General features: G+C 35.3%; 1 protein-coding gene across 4 annotated transcripts in view; it reads left to right on the top strand.

Annotated features, from left to right (window-relative positions):
• Positions 1-20,787, top strand: part of LOC122160220 (adhesion G protein-coupled receptor A3-like) — a 252,456-nt gene that overhangs the window by 194,595 nt on the left and 37,074 nt on the right. For all 4 annotated transcript variants that reach the window (XM_042818574.1, XM_042818573.1, XM_042818575.1 and 1 more), the window contains exons 13-16: positions 7,570-7,777; positions 8,718-8,926; positions 15,646-15,773; positions 16,645-16,768. In XM_042818574.1, the coding sequence (XP_042674508.1) occupies positions 7,570-7,777; positions 8,718-8,926; positions 15,646-15,773; positions 16,645-16,768 (669 nt within the window). The remainder of the gene's footprint in view (positions 1-7,569; positions 7,778-8,717; positions 8,927-15,645; positions 15,774-16,644; positions 16,769-20,787) is intronic.

Raw genomic sequence — 20,787 nt, forward strand, 5'->3', positions numbered from 1 at the left:
GAGCAGACAAATGTGGAGATGTGGCAGCAGCAACTGTGAGTAATGTAAACTGTGTGATTAAGTTGTTCATTCATGTGTGGGTCTATGTTATTATTTACATGCCACACTTGATTCACACTGTCTAACCATAGAAGATTTTACAGAGAAGTCATCATTACTGTATGACTAATTTGGCGTACTCCTTAAATCAATCAGTATTGTTACAATTGTCCTCTGATTTCATGTGTCAGTTGTCAGAGATTTGCATGACATTATTCAGCTCTTAGTGAGTTCTCCTTTGACATTTGTAGTAATTTTCAAATTCTTTTTTTCTTACTGATCCTCTGTCCCCATGTAAGCATCAATACTTTCAATTGAGGTTAAATAAAAAAAGTATTACCTGATTGTTTTTTCAGGTTTATCTCTACACATTTCTCTCTCCATATTAACTCTACTTCTTTCTTTGTCCATTTTTTGGAATATAGATCTGAAGGACTTGTTGCTGTGTGTCAAATGGTTTTGTCAGTTATTACTATATTCAGTTATTTCTTGACTCCTATAACCGCTTTGTTTCCTTTGATCAGTGTCATTTTTTTCCTTTTCACTGGTTTTCTGATTAAATTCAGTATCTTTTTTTGAGCTGCTGATCTTGTTAATCCATTTAAATTTCATTAATAAATTTTCTGAGTTTACCAATTTTTAAAGTTTGAAATACAAATCCTAAAGTGGAGAATACTTCTATATTTATATTTACTAGACAAAGGATTACTGATTACCAGATTTTCAAAGATTATTTTATATTAACAGCTTTTTCATGCAGTTTGCTAATCTTTTAATTGAATAGCATAACTTCTAGAAAACCTTTCTTATTAAGTACATCTTTAAGTACATCTTATAGGTGGCTGTGTATCTCTTCATGCAATCGCCTGTACTTATTGCTCATGTTGTACTTTCACTATGCATTAAATCAACATTTGTATCTGGCTATAACAAACATGTTTTGGACTCTGTGCTTAGTTTTCCAGATATTGTGAGCATTACCACAAAATGTCTTAATTATATAATAATCCTATCATGCTTACCAATTTCATGTCTGTAGCCAGGCAATTTTATGTTGGATTTCTGGTATACCTTTTCATTTCTGTCTGGGAAGCTGTATCAGTTTTGCTTTTCTCTTGCTAGTCCTTCCTGAGCCTTTCCAGGCTAAGGTTTGAACAGCAGACTAATCGGCTACAGCTAAACTGTGATAAATCAGAAACGAAGTTATGTAAATAAGTTAAGGTGGCTTGGAACCTCCTTACAATTGCCTTGCCTTGTATCTTCCCATTTAAATGTCAATCCTACCTTTTTTTGGACCCGTCAAATTGTTTTATTATTGAGTATGTGTCTTACATAACCCTAGTTGTTCCTTTATTTGGCATTCGAAGTTTTTCATTTGTTTTGTTGATGCTTTTCATACCAGAACAAGAGGTCACTACATACACCAAGCTTCACAATGCTGGGCCAAATGCCTGTCCATATTTCTTATCTCATGTGCTGGGATAATTCCAAAGGACTATGTTTTAAATATCCACCAGTAGGGATAACTGAAAAAAAAAAAAAAAAACAGTTCTGCATTGTTTTATGTTAACTACTAAACCTTTAACATAAATTCTAAATTTATCTCTTCAGTTGCTCCTGAGGAGCTGCTATCTTGTTTGATGGCCTAATTAACACCTACAGTATGGATATGTCTAATTTATTCACTTGATTTTATGATGACGACCACACTGTTAACTCAGTCAATACTTATTTAGTAATATAGTTTATTACCAGTAGAGTTTAGTTGCAACACTTTTACTGCTACTGTAACTTTATATAGCTTATCCATATTTTGGCAACACCCATTGATGGTTAATAATATACGAAGGCTGCTCTGAAAGTAATGCCTCCTATTTTACTACATTGGGCCATGATATCAAAGACGGATGTTGGTGGTATGGCAGTAGGGGTGGAATCTTCCCACCAATATTCTGTTATATTTTGTTGCCATGTGACAGATGGCAGCAGAGGGGCAGTCTGACAGAATGGTGTCTGACATAGAAGTGCTCATGAGGCGAAGATGTTTTATTTAATTCCTCTATGAGGAAAAAAATTGCAACCATTAATGTTCATTGATGTTTGCTGGACATTTATGGAGATCAAATAGTGGATGTGAGCACAGTAAGGCAGTGGGTGGTGCGTTTCAGCAGTGGCATCAGTAACAGAGAGTCACCTCTGCTGGTCCAAATTTTAGTAGCCAGACTCGTGTTCATAGTTCATGAAAATGAATAGCTAATGCTGGTGATTGTTCAAAAATAGTGTTTGTAGCTAAGAATTTTCTCGATCAAATAGTGTTTCTATATTCTTTATATCTGTTCTAGTTTCCATGAAAATAAATAGATGGCATTATTTTCAGAGCAGCGTACATAGTACATAATGTATTGCATTTGGATCTGTAAGAAACATGACAGACTGTTTAAAATCTGGAAGCAGTGAAGCTGCTTTTTTCTAGTTCACTTGTAGATGTTGAGGTGATCTCATTTAGTCTTCTATTTTCTTCCCATTTTCTTCTGACCGCTTGCTCAGGTACTGTTTTTTAAGTCAAAGAAACTCACAACTGGAAAAATATTACTTTCAGCTGTTCTGAGGACTCAAAACTGAATGCTTTCCTATGAAATATATTTTATCTCAAACAGAAATAGTGCACTTTAACTCAAAACTGATCTTATATCAAGGCATATGCAAGAAAGAACCGAAAATATTTTTATTTCTATCATTCCACAGTGTTACAAAGTATCTTCCTTGCTAAGGATTGCCTGATAATGGGTATGTTTTCTTAGTATTCTGTTAAATTTAGGAAAAGTAGAGCAAGATAATCAGGAAGCAATATTGAAAATGAGAGCAGCTCTCTATAAAGGATCATGAAACTGGAAGGGCCAACATATAAAGACACCTAAGGCGAGAGGCTGTCTTTCCTAAACACTTAAAAACTCCCTGTAAATGCTTGCATTGATTATAAGGAATGGAATGCAGACCAGAATGAAATTGCTTGGGGAAAAACTTCACTTTTAATCTTTAATTTTTTTCTTTAAAATGTTTTTAATAAGGGTCACACATGAATGAGCTGCAGAAATGTCAAGAGTCTGTAGCTCTCAATATCCTGGGGACCATTTTGTCTTTGGCCTTCCATTCAAATTTTAAACTTTTGGGATCCATGTTGAATCATATATGCTGTTTCTGTTAATCTATTTTGAACAGTTCCACACACACACACAAAAAAAAACTTAGCACAGAAGTGAAAAAAAGAAATGAAATTTCATATGTTCTTACAAAATTTACTTTCCGATTATTATTTGAAGTACTGAAAACAACCTTCCCTTTCACTTTTTGGAAATTTTCCCATGTTACAAACAATCTTAAGAGCTGGGAGTCCACAAGCCACCTGAAATAACCTTAGAGCTGGTTTTCTGCTGATAATCCCACTTTCCTTGGCCTGAGGTTTTTATTTTTATTTTTGCGCAAATTGATGGATCTCTGAGGACAGTTTGCATTTTAAAGTAAGTAATACTTTTAAAAGTATTCCTTAGAAAAAAATCTTCACTGTTCAGAATTTCCTTTCATAATGATTGGCAGTCCAATCCAGTTATTAGGACTAAAAGTGAAATGGAGTCATGAAGGGACTATTGGCATTCTGGTTCAAAAATGCTCAGAGAATGTCTGAATCTGAACTGGTTGCCAACACAAACTCTGAGCTTTTCCAGGGAAAATATAAGTTGCCAGTGCTGACCTGTGTCATTTCAAAGCTGCAGATCCTATGAAGACATTTGATAGTGTTTCTCTATTGCTGTTTTTCCCCTTAGAGGTAGAGCAGCTTCTTCAGATACTGCCACGAGCAACAACAGCTTATCAGTTCTTTTGTGATGTAGTAATACGGTATCCAAATATAATTTTGAAGATTATTTATGTGGAATTTGAAACATCTGAAGCACAATGATTCACTCCAAATATAATGTTATCATCTTTGGTATTAGTATTTGGTATTAGTACTAATCTGTTCATATATTGTGTTTCATGTCTGGAGTCAGGAACAAAAAAAAAATAATTATTTCACCAGGTGAGAGGGAAACTGAGGCAAGGGTAGCAAACTGACTTTTTCATCACTACACATAAAATTAGTGAAGTTGAAGACTGAGGCAATAATCAGTCTCCACCCATCCTCTTCTGCAAAAACGGGGTTTGCTTGAGTGCTCAGATTCTTCTCCTGTGAATAATGAGTAACACTATTAAAGAAAAAATCACGTAGATGTAAAAAGTGTTCACAAATATTTATCCATATTTCTAAACAACATTGTGAATGTGTGGGCACCCTCAATGTATGCATTTTTCATGACTATGCTAGCACAGGAGTTTTTTGGCAAACATACTGGCGTAGCAGACAGTTTAATTTTGAAGTTTAATTTTGATGAATTTTTACATAAAATAAACATTTACATTCAGCAAATATTTTGACTTTACTTGTACATTGTCCAGTCAAGAAATATCCCTGTCCCTTTGCCCATTGCTCCACTAGACCACGTGCACTCAAAAGAATTTGTTTAAAATGTCAGATATACATAGGGCACTGTTCACAGACCATTAAACCATATCCCAGGAATTGACTGTAGACATTATTTACCAAAGATTATTAATAGTTAATGCTATAGAATCAGAGAATAGCTCAACCAGTTCCATCCACCTGCTGTGGGTTGATTGCCACCCACCAGATCAGGGTCTAGGGCCCTGTGCAATCTGGTCTTAAGCATCTTCTGGGAAGGGGCACACATACTTCTCCTGGCAGCAGTACCAGAGCCTCACTCCCTCTAAGTGAGTTTGTCTCCCTCCTTTTCCCTTCAAGTACTGAAAGGCTACAATGAGATGTCTCTGAAACCCCTTCTCCAAGCTGAACAAATGCGGCTGCCTCAGCCTGTCTCCATTGGAGAGGTGCTCCAGCCCTCTGAGCATCTTTGTGGCCATCCTCTGAACATACTCCAACAGCCCCATGTCTTATGCTGAGGGCCCCAGACCTGATTGCAATACTCCAGGAGGAGCCTTGTGAATACAGAATACATATACATGCTCTTGTTACATTTTTTTTGAGCTAAATAGGGAAAAGCCCTTTCCTGAAGTCTGAGGAGGAAAAGATTTTTTTCTGTAAATGTGTCTTTTTGCTATGTGATGAATTTAATATTGTATTGCTCTATGTGTGGGATTTGCTCAGCCAGTCTGAGAAAGGTGTGCATTGCAGCCCTGAGTTGGCTGTGCACACCTGCGTTAGGCTTTGTCCCAGGAGACAAAGGCCATCAACAGTGAGACCTAAGACACTGATTGAGTTCTCGTCTTTTATGCTGTGTAATTAAAGAACTCTGTGTTGGTGGAGACTGAGCAATAGTGAGGAGGTGAGGGGTGGTCGTCACCTTGATCTTTCCCCAGCTGTGCACCTGGGCATCAAGCAATTCAAAGAAGCCAGCTTTTTGTGTATTGGATGTGAGCAGCCCATTCTTTTCCCTCCCCAGTCAAGGTCAAGCTCCATTTACCAATCCATATCGTCACTTGCTGTCACTGATATCAGCAAGGCAAAATATAGACAATATAGGACAACCACATAGCAAAAGTGCTATAAACCTGTTGTGTTCCTGTGGCTTGTGTAGGACTGCTTTTCTCTAGTCATGGCACATTGTTACTTATCCCAATGCCTTTAGCTGTGGGTTTCATTATCATAAGCTTATTCAGATACTTTTCGCTTTCTCTGTTTGTGTATAGTAAGTAATTAGTGTAATTTAATATGTTGCTGCTTTTTCTAGCACAGAATAAGAAGAAAAAAATCCTATAAAAAGTTAATCACAGTATAATTTCTCTTATACTTCTGTAAATCTCCAGATAAGTCAGCAGAGATTTGGGGTTTGACAAATGACACTACTAAAAATTTCTGTACATACTTATTAATAACAAAATTATTGCTAAAATGGCATCATCGGAGATTCAGCTTACACAGATACTTTGGGATATCATAGAGGGAAATATGTCTCTTTCAGAAGCGTGAGACAAAGCCAATTATGACAGCTTTAGAATCAGTGAATTAGACATTGGAAACAATCTGAGGACAAGTACTTGATGTTTAGCTCAGTTAATTCCAATTAAAGCCTTCACAGTCATTTTAAAATCTAATGTAGAAATGTGGTGTTGCTATTTTCTATTTTTTTCCTGTTTGTTTTTAATGTGTCTTTGCCCACTCTGAATACTTAAGAAAAAATTTATTGTTTTAGAGGGTTTTTTTTTTTGTTAGAACAGCAAAATTTTTCCAAAATATATATGATAATAAAGAGAAAATTATACTCAGCCTTTATGTGTTTACTCAAACATCCCAGTGACATTACAGACTGCTCACACTTTTCTCCCATACTTGCTGCGTGGTGACTAGGTGCTTCCAATATTTTAGTTTGCTGATCTACCTTGTGTCTTTTATCTCTCACATGTGTATTTATCCTAGCATATGGACATATATTAATGCTAAGTTTCTTTACATTGTGGTGAAGAATATTGGTTTTACTTCTCAAAGAGGTAGTGCACATGTACTGTGAGTAAACTGTGTGATAATCTATGTAAATTATGTGCACAGAAGCTATACTTTGCCCTTGGGGGAAATGCAAATTAGAACATTTTGTAGTTTGTTTGTTTTTAAATACATACACTTTTCACTTCAAGGCTCAGGACAGACTCCCTGTTTATTTTCCCATCGCTCATCATTTGTTTGTCTTTGTAAATAACTCACCCTTTAATGATTAGTTTTATACTTGGGCAGGGAAAAGAAATGCTTGATGAGTGAAGCCCTCAGAACATAATGTTTGGTCTGTTTTATAAATACGCTGTAAGGGAATTATCTGCTTGTAAAAGGGTGTATAACACAATCACGACGCAAAGCCATTATAGCGATCTGACAGTCTTCATTCATTTTCTCTCAGTGCTGTCTTATTTTCTTCTGTTACATTAATGCTTGTAAGATTTTTAATCCTGGGTTACTATATCACAGAGTTAACTGGTTTTCCATATAAGAAGAGAGAAAAATGTATTTATAAAATGTGCTATATACTCATTTCTAGTTCTCTACTGACTTATTTTATTTGTATTAATAAAAATATTTTAATACTCCTTAAGTACCCTTTCAGTGAAATGTTTTAATGTAAGTTGTCTGATTCTGTTTTAAGCAAAGGAGAAAACCTGGTAGAGGTTGTCTCTTTAAATCAGATCTGCAGTGTTGATGGACCCTCTAGCAGGCACGGTAAGAACCATTCTCACCTCTGCAGCAGGGAGCTTGACCATATAGACTCACACATTCAATCAAAACGTTTTCCCTTTTAATATGCACTGTACCAATCCTATTCCCATGGTTACAGCTCGTGCTTCTTTGGTTGCTTCCAGTCTGTTGGAAAAGGAAGGCAGCATACATTTCTTGTACAGGAGTTTAAAACATCATGAAAGCAACCCTGTTGTGATTTGCATTTTAAATGTTTCTTTTTTTTTCTCATTGTACAGAATGCTGTAGCAGTAGCTTCAGTTCATTTGCCACAGTCTGTCTTCTCTCAGTCTTCAGCCTGGCAATCTGTTGATAACGCAACTTGCAAGCTACAGTTTATTGTCTTTCGGAATGGAAAACTCTTTCCCAGCACAGGAAACTCATCAAATCTTGCAGATGATGGGAAACGTAGGACGGTTGCCACACCAGCTGTTTTTGCTAAAATAGGTGAGGAAATGTTATGCTTTATTTCCTTTACTCTGAAAGCTAAGGTTTACTTGATTGTATAGAGAATAGAGGAGTAGAGTGTACTGTATGCTGAGAGGCTGGGAACAGTCTGTCTTTAGCAGAAATGTTTGAATTTATTCCTATCAGCATGATTTTATTCCAATTCTCCTGCAGATAAAGAAATGCAATTGCTGTATGACTAGAATGCAAATTTGGGGTTACTATTTTTTGACTGTGTTGTTACAGAAGCATTTTTCTTAAAGCACAGTGCTATAGGAAGGAACCTTGTTTTACTCTTTTCTTTCCAATGAAAACTGCAGTGCTAACATGCTAGACTGATAAAGATAAGCTGGTCTGGGAAGGAGTGGTGCCCTGTTGCATGTATCAGTACTTACCAGTATACTTTCCGATACAGTGAACATAAAATAGGTGTTGTTAAAGGCTTTTGTCTAGGTGTGATGTATCATATATGCTAGTCAATCATTAATTTGATTAATTATTCACCCAGGCAATTTTAGTAATTTTATTTGATTCTGAGTAGTGCACTCATTTCTGTTAATGTTAAAAAAATGTTTAAATGTGACTTTCTAAGTGCAGTATTGTCTGAACTATTAATCACACAATGAAGCTATGCCATTTTTGCAGTTTCATGGGCAGTAGTGTAACATTGGCTCTAACTGAAAAATCTCAAACAAAAAAAATTGGTTTTGTGAAGGTTGGTTAGATCGTCTGTACACACTGTGAGACTGAAATGTTATTCAGATTTATTTAAACTCCTGCAAACTTTTATGAATGTGTACACTGTTTTTGATTTTGACCATTCAAAGTGTATGTCTTTTGCTTCCCCCCCCCCATAGTTTGCTGTATCTGATCTCTTTACACATTTATCTGTACAGGGTTTTCCACTCCATATCTCTGATACAGTTTGTTGCTTTTGCAGATGGGTGCAGTTTTGGAAACCTCACCAGCCCTCTTACTATAGGGTTGAGGCACTTTGCACGGGGTATAGACCCCATTGCAGCCTTCTGGGATTTTGACCTTCTAGATGGACATGGAGGCTGGTGGGGAGAAGGGTGCCACATAATTAGTTCTGCAGGCAATATTACCACCATTCAGAGTACTCACTTCAGTAACTTTGCAGTGCTAATGGTAAGTATATGATTTAGCAATTGTACCTATATTTCTCTCTATTTTGTCATACAAAAATGTTCTTTTTACATGTAGCTGTATAATTCTTACATGCTAATAACTGACCTTCTGTCTTCTATGATGTTTCGTATGAGGCAGCCTTAAAGAAAGAAAGTTATTTAACTGCTAGTAAGTGAATAAACCTGCTGGTCAGCTTTACTATCCAGAGACAGGCCTAATCAGAAACGGCATTAAAATTCAATCTTAGAAATGAGAATTTCATCAAGGAATGATTAGTATGTTATGGTTATAAATTATAAGACAGCGTTTAAAAATGTATACTCCTGTGTGCTTTTACATCAGCACATCTCAGAGGCTGGTCTGCTTTTGTTCCTGCCCTGCACTGTGTTGATCATACTAATTAGTTGCGGGCATACCGCAATGTTGAATCATTTAATAAATGGAAAGGAATAACATCTTCTGCTCTCCTAAGTAAGGACACTGCTGTCTGTGTTGATCTTGAAGGAGTTTTAGTTAGTATAGCGATGCTGACAGCCCTCTTGCTAAATTGCTGCTGAAGAAAAATATTTCTGTGCAGTGCTAAGCCATCAGCCTGCTTTAATCTGTTCTTAGTCACACTCACAGTTCCCATTGCAGTTATTTAACTATTCTGCTTAACAGAAAGTTACCATCATGAAAGCAGAGAGATCATGTACGTAGTAATAGTATGTTTTACTACTCAGGGTACAAAGAAAAGCAAACAAAAAAAAAGGAAAGGTTTCAAATATATGTAGGTGAAAACATATTTGCACCATTAAATAATTTAATGTAAACCAGTTGTAAAAATAGATATATGTGTTATTAATGCCAGACTGATCCTGAACACTGGTGCATAACTGCACCGTAGACACTGCTTGTATGTGTTACAGAAATGTTTATAGTTGAGTAAATACTGTATTGTGTGTATGTGTAAGGGACAGCAAACATAGGCGACAGGAATTGCAAGGACGTGTGCTGAGAATACCAATCTGCTGCTGTCAGATGGAGCCCAGATGGCAGCCAATCATAGCACAAAGCTCTAGCACCCACGAGTTAAATGCGGATATTATCGTCCGCTTTGTAAGAACCTATTTCTCTCAGAGTTACTTAAACATTTTTTCACCCATTCCGGACTTGCTCAGAATGTAAGAGCTGTTCCTAAGATTTGATGACATCAAATGTACCTCATTTTCTACAGCTCCAAGGAGTTGCGTTTTTTCAACTTGCCCACTTGTTTCAACAACTCACCCACTTGTTTCCCTGAATGTGAAACAATTCTGCTTTGAGGGTGCTTTCCTAAATTCATTAAAGAAAGCACCTGTTGACTTTGCAGGTGCCACACCCAAAATGGCTTCTTCGCTGGCTGGGTTCAGCCTGTTCTTAAACTTCAAGTAGTTATTAAACTTTCACTAATTGCCTCCAAATAACCAATTCCATGGTTCCATTTTGTTTGCAAAAATGGTATATGGATGTAGGAATCACAACTAATTTTTGGTTTCTAAAGCTGAATGCACATTTTTCTCTGATGAGTTTGGGTTTTCCACAACTGTAAAGGCAGCCAAGGCACCTTTTAATGCAGCTTTTGTATCTGATATGTAATTCAGTTTAGGTCTAGTGTTTATTTTGATACAGTAATTCAACTTCGCATTTTTTTCCTGTGTAAATCTTTCATTTTTATCTGTTCAACACAAGAAAATAGAATTTTCTTCGAAATTGATATGGCAGCAAATGATGTGATGTTGCCTAGCTCGTATTTCACAGTCACTTTTAAGAGAAAAGATGCCTGACCTTATGTAATTTATATGTGCATACACGTGTGCAGATACATGTCTGTATACATGTAAATATGTTTCCAGTAGCTGTCTTTCTGAACCACTATTGGAAACTTTTGTAGCTTTACTTTATCTAATCGTTTTCATTCAAGTATGTTATTTGTTTATCAGTGTTTTGTGGCAAAAAGTTAAGGTTTGTTTCCTCTAATATGAATTATGCTTTTCTGGACAGTTCAATTCTCATGCCAGAAACGGAAAAAAAAAAAAAAAAAAAAAAAATCATTGTTCTTTTTAGCTATTAATTTATAATATGAACAGTACAAATTGCCTATGTGTATCTTCTTAATTTACACCTAAGTGCCTAATATATTTTAAAATACAAACTTGCAGCAAGTTGAAAATAGCGTATGACTTGTAGCCAATGGAATTAGCCACAATGTCATGATTAATGTTATTTTTTTTTAATCTTTAATTCTCAAATCTATTAGACCATAAAAACTCATAATCGATTATTATGTTTTGAGATAATGGCAGTAAGCTGAAGCAGTGGGTGTAAACTGAAGAGCAGCAATAAAGAAACTTGAAGGTTTACATTGCTATCAGAATAATGCATTCTGCTGTGGAACAAGATGAAATAGAAGCCTCATTTAATCTGGCTGTCCATTTTATGGCTCATACTCTGATTCATTGTTGCTGTTCATCATCTTTTTAAATAGAAAGACAAAGTTCACTGAGTTGCTTTTATTAAAGTTGTTTCTGCTTACGTACCACAAAAGAGTTAAAGATTTTGTACAGTCCTTTTATAAAAAGGCAGTAATCAAGGATTTATCAACTATGATTGATAATTAATAAGCATGCGCATGCTTGAAGTGAGAGGATTCATGTAGACCTTTTGAATTCCTCTATATGGCAGTTGTTCTAGGAATGTCAGTGAGAGAGAATGCAGTTTGGTGATTGAATTGGAAAGGAAATACAAGCTCTTTTCTTCACACTGGTCTCACACTTTCATGCTGCTCTGAGTTGGGCCAATGGATGGAAATAAAACAATAATGTCAGGTATAACATAGCATCATCTTTTCTGAGGTCAACTTTTGGATGGTATGTCTTAGTGGTGAGAGTAAAATATTGTAAAATAAAGCTCCTGAGTTTATTCTTATCTTTCCCTTCATTCACTCTGTGTTCAGACTTGTTCTTTATTTTGCCTTTACTTCTGTTACCTGTAGGTGGAAGACACTCACACTCTAGGTTCTTTTGGAAGGTGGCCAGCACCTTCCAGGGCACTGAACTATAAATCTCTCCAACATGGCATTCTGATTTGGAGTAACATTATGAATTTATATGTAATGAAGCTGCAGTATATCCAATTACAAATATTTGTTGTATAAATAGTTTGTATTTATGTTCTTTTGTGAACTGAGCTGTATATCAAGATTTTAATTTTTCAAGATAATTTCTGTATGTGTTATAACCAGTGTAGTGCCCTATAGCCATAGTATATATATATGAGTAGAACTCTGTAGGAGATAACAAAAATGTCTAACAGCAACACTGAACTTCAAAATCTGCTAAATTTGTTTTGACAAACGTCCTTTGTTCTTCCTTTCATTTTTCTTAGAACAGAATGGCAACTCAATAGTGATGGGTATTACTGTAATTGTGTACAACATATCCTTTTCCCCTGACAAGACTGCTTTGTCAATAGTAATTTTCTCAAATCTGACAAATAAACACTAGCAAAATTCTTAAACCTCTGTAACATGTAACACTACTTCTCAATTAAGATAAAATGGATTATTATTATTAGCATTTTTTAACTGTAAACCTGGAGATAGGTTGAACAAACATAAAATCATAAATTCCTTTCCTTCATTGTCGAATCTACTTATTTCAAACATTAGGTGGGTTATCTTTTTTTTTAATTTTCTCATTGTGTGTTTTTGCAACACTCAGTGAATGGCTATTTGAGATAATTAGGGTTGAGGAGATCAAACTGACAAAGTCAGAAGATATTTGAAACTATTCTGAAAGCAAACCTTTGAAATACTGTGTGAATGAGAAAGTAAAAAGCAGGCAAAGAGATTGTGCAAAGAAGTTAAAGGATTTTTCTCTTTGTTTTACAAGCATTTCCTGAATCTTTTAAATCTCTCCAAGTTAGAAAGATCGCAGTGCCTCAAAACCTTTATTTTCAGTATTTTCAGTGTGACTGGAGACAGTTGCGGAATTTCTTTTGCCTGTTGATGAAGTTCAGTTCTGAAAACAGTATTTTAAACTTTCATATTTCAGGATTACTCCCAGTTAAATAGCCTGAGTCTTTTGAGAAATTAACTGTTGAGTCAGGGAAGTGTTGCAGAGATGTTATTTGGAAGATGGACATAATTTTCCATCCAACCCCCAGAAAACACAAGGTTTTCTCATAACAGGCTGTGGAAAAGTGGTTCATTACTCTGAAAAATCAGGCTGCTTGCAAAGAGAGAGTTTTAAAAATCAAATTTAAAAAAATTTTGTGTGTAAGCATCTACATCTCCAGAAGAGATTTGAGGTGACTGTAACCACTGAAGATTATGAAAGAGATCCAGAAAGTTTACCAGCTAGACATGAAATGAATATTTAGCGTGGTACATCCTCAAAATTTGCTGGAATGAGATTCCTCTGCATGTATGTAAATGCTTCCTGGCATAAAGACCTAGGTTTCCAAGCTCTGCTGCCAGCCAGAGACCTGACAAAGAGGCACACACTCTTCACTGAAATCCTCAGTTGGCACGTACTTCTGAACTAACCGGCACATGTAACCCTGCTGGATGATACTGAAACCAACTCCCCCAAAAGATTACTGGTCTTTCTCAGAATATTCTTGAATGTGCCAATCTTTTGTACAAAGTCTTGGAGTGAATATATTCATAAGAGCAATATTTTACTCTTTTCTCCTTTGATTACATCTGCTTTTTACTAAATTACTCTGAATAACACATATTTTTCTGTGGTAAAATACATAGGTAGCTGGCACTGGGAACAAAAATCCAGGTTTATATTCTTCAAGACGCCTTAACTTTATAACAAAATGGGCCTCTGACTCATGCTTTTTCTTTCTGTTTGCTCTTGTTTTCTATTGTCTTAAGGAATCTTCCATTCTTTGTGGTATGGGGTAAAAGCGATGAAGACTATGAGGAGCTCAGTAAAATGGGCAAATTTGTCTTTTTAAAACATAATGTACAATAATGCTGCTTTGCATAGAGTGTTTAAAAAAATCCAAAAAACTTTGTATTCTGAATGCTGTTTTTCCCCAGAGGATTGCTCAAGGGAGTTAGACAGATCCAAAAGATTTAATTATTGTTAAAAAACAGACAAGTTGAATTTGTTATATTTATAATGAAATCAGTTTTCTACGTGCAAAATCCTTGAAAAGACTACTCTTTGTTGGCAATAACACATTATGACACCCAAAATTTTTACTGCTTAATTGTGCAAGATTAGAAAAGAGATAATAAATAAATATTTTTAAATGGAATTAGCTTAAAGATGCTGATTGTTTTTTATTCTTCTGCAGGCAAAATCACCAAATGGAGAGTTCTTTTTCTCTTCTCTAACAGTGGTAGTTGAGGGAAGAGTAGCAAGAAACATTAGGAGACAGTGTGAGAATACCTATGTGACAGATGATTCCATCACTGACATTGAGTGCTGGTGTACCAGGCAGGGCTGTGAGTGTATTTATGAGCATGACAAGTGACTGCAAATTTAACTGATGGGTTCAAACTAAGGGACACACAATACCTGAAGGAGTACTGTGGTATTCTGTGGTGGAAGGATGTTACAGTGCCTACTAATCATCTTGTTTATGTTATTTGTTCATTTTTACAGTCTTGTTTATATATGTTGTAAGCTGCTCTGTTTATGTCTGAAATTAATACACATCTGGAGAACCCAGTACAATCACTTTTAGGAACTTAAAAGCTACTATAAAGAAAAATAATGACTACTAGATACGTAAACTGCACTGTACCTTGTCCCCTGACTTAATAATTATATGTACTCAGGAATGTTAATATGAATGTAGAAAACAGTACATCCAGATGGTCATTGTGGTCTTTTTCAACCCAGGCCATTCTACAATGATTCATAGCGCAGCAATTTTCTTTTGGTTCCATCCATCCTACGTGCAGATCTAGTTTTCCATCATTTCTTACTTGTGAGATCTGGTACATTAGAATGGAAATATGATATGATCGATGTTATAAAGGTACTAATGTTTTCCATTACTTTTTTCGTGAAGAATTGTCACTAGGCACTAGCAGCTCAAGAAGGAACACATGGATCTTTACTTTCCTGTTAATACAGCTGTCAAACTGTTTTCAAATTGATACAGGCGCAGAGTATTTGCAACTAAATACGAGGCTCACTGAGTTAGAGGGAGTTGTATCTACTGGGAATATGGAAGTGTATATTTGAATTAGAGTACAGAAGCTGCTCAGTCAATACTTTGGGTGTATTCTCGGGTCTTCCATTTCCTTCTTACAGTTCTTACGAAATTGTGCGTATGCCATTTAGAAACTTTATGGTAATTTGATGTTTTGTACTTAATACCCTAGTAAAATACATGCATGAAGTTCTTGTTATCTGAAGGAACAGATATTACTAAAACTGGCAAGATGTAATATTCTGTATATTTTTTCAGGTTTTTTTTATTTTATTTTTTTAATTAAGATATGTCTGCTTGTACAAAAAGGTTAATTTTTCTCTTGCAAAGTGTATGCAGATGAGGAAGGAGCAGTCTGATGTCATTGTAAATTCATGAACACTATCTGCATAAAAAGTTCATCATCTTATTTTCCTGCTCTAGAGAGGAAGCAGCTAGAAATGACAGGACATATTGAAATGAAGTCTCAGAGTTTCACACATGCCTAACAATGTTAAATCATTTTGTTTTCTCTGTAGGATTTTAAGACAGTGCTGTCTTTTCCCCAGTACCCAGGGGAGTTTCTGCACCCTGTGGTATATGCATGTACTGCAGTTATGTTATTGTGCCTGTTTGCTTCCATTATCACCTACATTGTCCATCACAGGTAAGAATTCCATTTTAAAGCACTTGTGTTAGAATGATCAGAGTTATGCTGAGATACTGCAATTTTTCTAACCCTCACTGAAAGGAAAAATGATCTGAATTGTTGCTGGATGGTAGTGCGTGATTTAGACAAGAGAAATCACGAAGAAAAGAAAGGTTGCTTCAACCTTTACCAAGGTGTATCTTTCCTGAGATGTATGTCTAAATGTCTGAGTACAGTTCTTAAGGTTTCTAACTTGACAATTCCATATAAAGCCACATGCACTGTCAAATTGCTGTCTGGCACACAGCTGTTGTGAGGGCACTGGGGTCTGAGACATTTTGTTGAAATATTTGGCAATTGTCATTGGTTGAAAGAAACTTACTTTGACTTATAAATCTTGATTTTAGAAAATTTTTGCATTTTCCTTTATATAAAAGATTTTTAGAAATGCCATTTTAACAGCATACTTCTGTTAAAGAACATCAGCAATTTAAAATGAGAGTAGGAATGTATTGTACTGTAGCAGCTGCTAAATATTAATTAAGTGAACTTAATGCAATGACTTCTGATCTTCAGCTTGCATTTATTCCTTTAGAGATGTCTTGTTAAAGTTATGCATATCTGAAGTTATGCAATAAACCTTTTGCTTTTATCACTCTTCTTTTGATGTTCGATTTTATGGAGGAACCTTTAAGTCAGTAGGAACCTTTTTACATCCTCCATTATTGACCTCAGTGCTATATAAATCAGACAATTCTAATGGCATATTGCTGAATAAGTATTCAATCAGCAAATTTAATTCTATCACACTAATCATTTTTCCAAAGTTTAATTTTCATAATAGGTATGCTTTCTTTTTTTTTCATCTTTAAATGTTGTTTTTCAACAGTACAATCCGAATAAGTAGAAAAGGATGGCACATGCTTCTCAACTTTTGTTTCCATACTGCTCTTACCTTTGCTGTTTTTGCTGGTGGAATCAATCGCATTAAATACCCAATTATATGTCAAGCTGTAAGTATCTTCCTTAGTAATTCTTACTAAAAGAGTGGAAATTTGAAACTATCTTTTAACATAATATTGATAGTTCTCTTTCTTTTCATACACTGTTTCTGGATCTTAAGATCTTCAGAGTAAGTCATTATTGAGCAATTTGGCTGAGTTTGGCCCTAGATGTTTCCTAAATAGCCCAGTATTTCTGGTACGATCACGTCTTGTAGTTACAGCTCAAGATAAGGTGACAAAGCACAGTAATCTTGTGATTTTGTTTGCATTGTTGGACTATTTCATATCTCTTGACCTGTCCTTTCCAGAGGTATAGTGTCATGAGATGCATAGAATGGGCATGACTTCAGTTGCTGTGAACATAGGGACTGAGTCTGTACAGGAGTTATTTCAGTTATCCTGCTTAAAGCCTGATGAGAGCTTGTTGCAGTATTGCTTTATTTTTAATATTTCTTTCTTTTGGGTTTAGTAGAAGTGTTCCAGATCTCATGAACACTGTTGGTTTGCAGCTATACTAAAGCATTTTGCTAAGCCAGCATTCTCCTAGGTATTTTGCCTGTTATTAGTCCAGTTTTGATTGGCTTGAATTGGATATAAGAGTAAGATTTGCCAGACAACAGCAGCGATGGCCCCCATACTCATCTGCTCCAGTTCATGTTTGCTCTTTTTCTCACCTGACGGCTACGCCCTGTGGCTTGAGAAGGATTTCAGCAGAAACATCTGTGATAGCAATAATCTTTGCTAAATGTTAACTGAGATAGATGTATTTTCCATTCCTTAAATGGCCTATATTTCTGCTACCTGAGTTTTTTTTTTTTAATTAGCATATGTATATTCTCCTTCTTTTATGCATGGAGGAACTGATTCTGCCTACTGCTGTCACAATATTTCCATATAATTAAAACCAGAATAATGTTACGGAGTTTGAGCTTTCAGAAAATAATTTTTTTTGTCCCATTATAAACCTTCCCTGACATCAGTGGCTCAATTTGCTTTTGTTAGCTAAAATGAATTATTCTCTTGGCGTGGGAGAATGTCCATGCTTGGAAATTCAAAACAAATATACTTATTTTTGCTTTATAATATTTATGTTGTTAATGAAAATCATAGCATTAATCATTTAAGCACTCAAGCCAGTTCTTAGCAAGGTTACTGAAAAAAACAGACTGTAAATTGCTGTTCTGTATTTGTGTGTAAAACATCTTCTTACAATTTTTACCTATTTCAACTGAACACTTGATTGAGATATAAAGTTCAAATGGAATAGTTACAAGGAATAATAAACAGCAAGCCTACTTGAAATATCTTTCTTAGAATTGTTCCTGTCTAAGGAGAGCATATAAAGAACATAACTAGGCAACTTTAAATTAAAATTTTGTTGTGTTATGTTTTTATGAAATTTTAAAGCAGTGTTTTCACAACTATTGCTAGATGCAAGTATAGACAATATTATACCTGCGCTTATTGCAGTACAATCTGCAAGTTCCAGTGAGGTCTTAAATATAATTTAGTTTAAAAGCTGGTTGAACATTTTGTGTATTAATAACAAGCTAATGAAGAATTTTAACACCATTCTTTCCAAAATAATATTTTGTTCTTCTGTTGTCCTGTCAGTAGAAAATGCTAGAAGTCTTCAGACAGATACACAAACTCGCTTCAGAAGCTTGCCCAAGTTATTGTTCTGATACTGGCAGCACAAGATGACCTAATTATACAGGGAAATTAGAAGAAAATAAGATGCAAAAGACTAAAGGAAGGAGGTGTTTTACTCCAACTTCTGTTTCTATGCGCTGTTAAATGTATCTTTTCTAAAACTAATTTTTAAAACGATTATATTTTACTACGGTAGGCAGTATATAACTTATATTAAGTATTTAAACCTATTGCTTTTAATATTTACATTATTTTAATATAAGTCCAATAATTTCTATCAACAAAACTTGTATAACTAGTTAAAGAGTTATTACTCTAATTTTTAGTGAGATGCTTTGGAAACCTCTTGTGTATACTTGTGCATAACCATCAGTATACAGTATCTGAAAATGTGCAAGCACCTATAACATTTCATTTGCAAAACATACACATGAATATTACATAGTTTTCATTTAAGTAACACAGTTGCCCAGGAAATTATTCTGAGAGAAATATCTCACAACATCTGGTAAATTGTGTTGTAATTAATCTGTAAGTTCTATCAAATTGAAATATCATTTACTATTCTCTTTATCTGCAGTTTGAAGTGAGGGTAGCACATTAGTTTGTAGGGCAGCTATGGTCATGTAATTACATGATCACAAATGACCATCTGTTGTTACAATCATTGTCTGGTTATTTACTTTGCAGATTGCATGGAAACAATGAAGTATAGTGATAATAATGAATAAATGTTTGAGATAAATGAGTTATTATTCCTTCAAAATTAACAAAAAAGGGTGATTCCAAAATAACTTGTTGCCTTCTCCCTCTAAATTATGTGGCCCAGGCTAGTTTTACTCATAAAGAATTAATACTATGGGAAAAGATCCATTGTCTCTCGTAAATATCTGGAAGAACCTTCATATCTCTTTGAAGGCAAAAAAACCTGAACTATCTGGAATCTAAAAATGTGAAACTGACCTGCATGCCTATTTCAGAGATGATTTTCTAGTCAGTCTCAATTCTTGTATGTTTGCTATGCAGTCTTTACAAATCTTTTAAAAAGAAAACTGAGTGTCAATCTGAAAGAGCTGATTGCTTCTTTACAGATTTCCTATGTGAATTAGGTTCTATCTACAGACTGTTTGAATTTGACTCTGAGTGCCACTGAGTGATGGCAGTTGATGTAGAGTTCAGATTTTTGAGATTATTCCAAAATCATTTGAGTAAGGTAAATGTTACATTAGGAACAGAATAATGGGATGATTCAGAGACTGTACACCAGACAGAATGGTGCTTGAGTCAGCCAGTGGAGGATGTAGTCAGCCATTTGCATCTTCCTGGGCTAGGCTCTCAGCATTCTTTCAAAGAGCAGAAGGACACTTGCTCCTTTCCTGTTCAGAATGAGATGGCAGGAACACAACTGTAGCTGCATCACTCCCTGTGGTGTGGAAGGCATTAGTTCTGTACCCTCAGTCTGAAAGATTTCAGTTTTATGGCCTCTATTTTCATATAGAGCATTATAACCATGAGGCTGTGGCTGCAAGGGATTGAAATGATCGGCCCCACCCCATGTGTCAAAGCATGAAGAATAGATTTAGAGGCACAAGAGCACAAGACTCAGGAGAGAGAAAAGTGGGACAAAATCATATTGGTTTATATTTTTCATATTTGTGTCCAGACAGAAGGTAACATGATCATTCAATGACTTACTAATTTAACAGCATTTGAATACTGTTAAACTATGGAGATCCTAGAGCTAAGAGCTGCATCATGTGTTGGAGCTTGGGGGTGCAAAAATATTATTGAAGGAGCAGAAAAACAGTACTTATTTATACTCTGGTTAGTTTTTGTTCATTTGTTTGTTTTTGTTTTGTTTTTGTTTTTTTTTAAAGGATGGATGTGAAAATAATGTACTGTGATGAAATTTGTCAGAGCATCTTAATTTATATAGAAGAATGCAAATTAAAGGCTTTTGATAGGTCTTGGGTTCTGCTCTGCGTAGTGTTGCTACAAGAGGAACCATGCTAGTTATATATGCAAATAAGACTGTCAGTGGCTAGAAACTTTACCAGCAGCAACTCATGACACTTAAAGACTTTGCATGCTGTGGACATAGATATGCATGCTGAAAATTCTACTTCTTGGTCTTCTCCTGATGAGACCTACCTCAATTCTGGATCTCAACTCCTTGCTATAAATTTTCTACTTTGGAAGAGAGCAGAAGTTTCTTCTACAGCTAAGTGATTTATAATCATGAAATACATCCTGTGGTGTAGGAAGCTATAGAGAAATTTGTTAATCCCTTCATTTAGCTGAAAAGACTCTGTAGAATTAGTAGTTTAATCAGAATGCTAGTCCATATAGAACTGGTTGAAGAACAGTATGAGCTG

This window comes from Centrocercus urophasianus, unplaced genomic scaffold, assembly GCF_019232065.1.
Source record: "Centrocercus urophasianus isolate 14NV4802_14NV808 unplaced genomic scaffold, USGS_Curo_1.0 seq_17, whole genome shotgun sequence".
Lineage (NCBI taxonomy): Eukaryota > Metazoa > Chordata > Aves > Galliformes > Phasianidae > Centrocercus > Centrocercus urophasianus.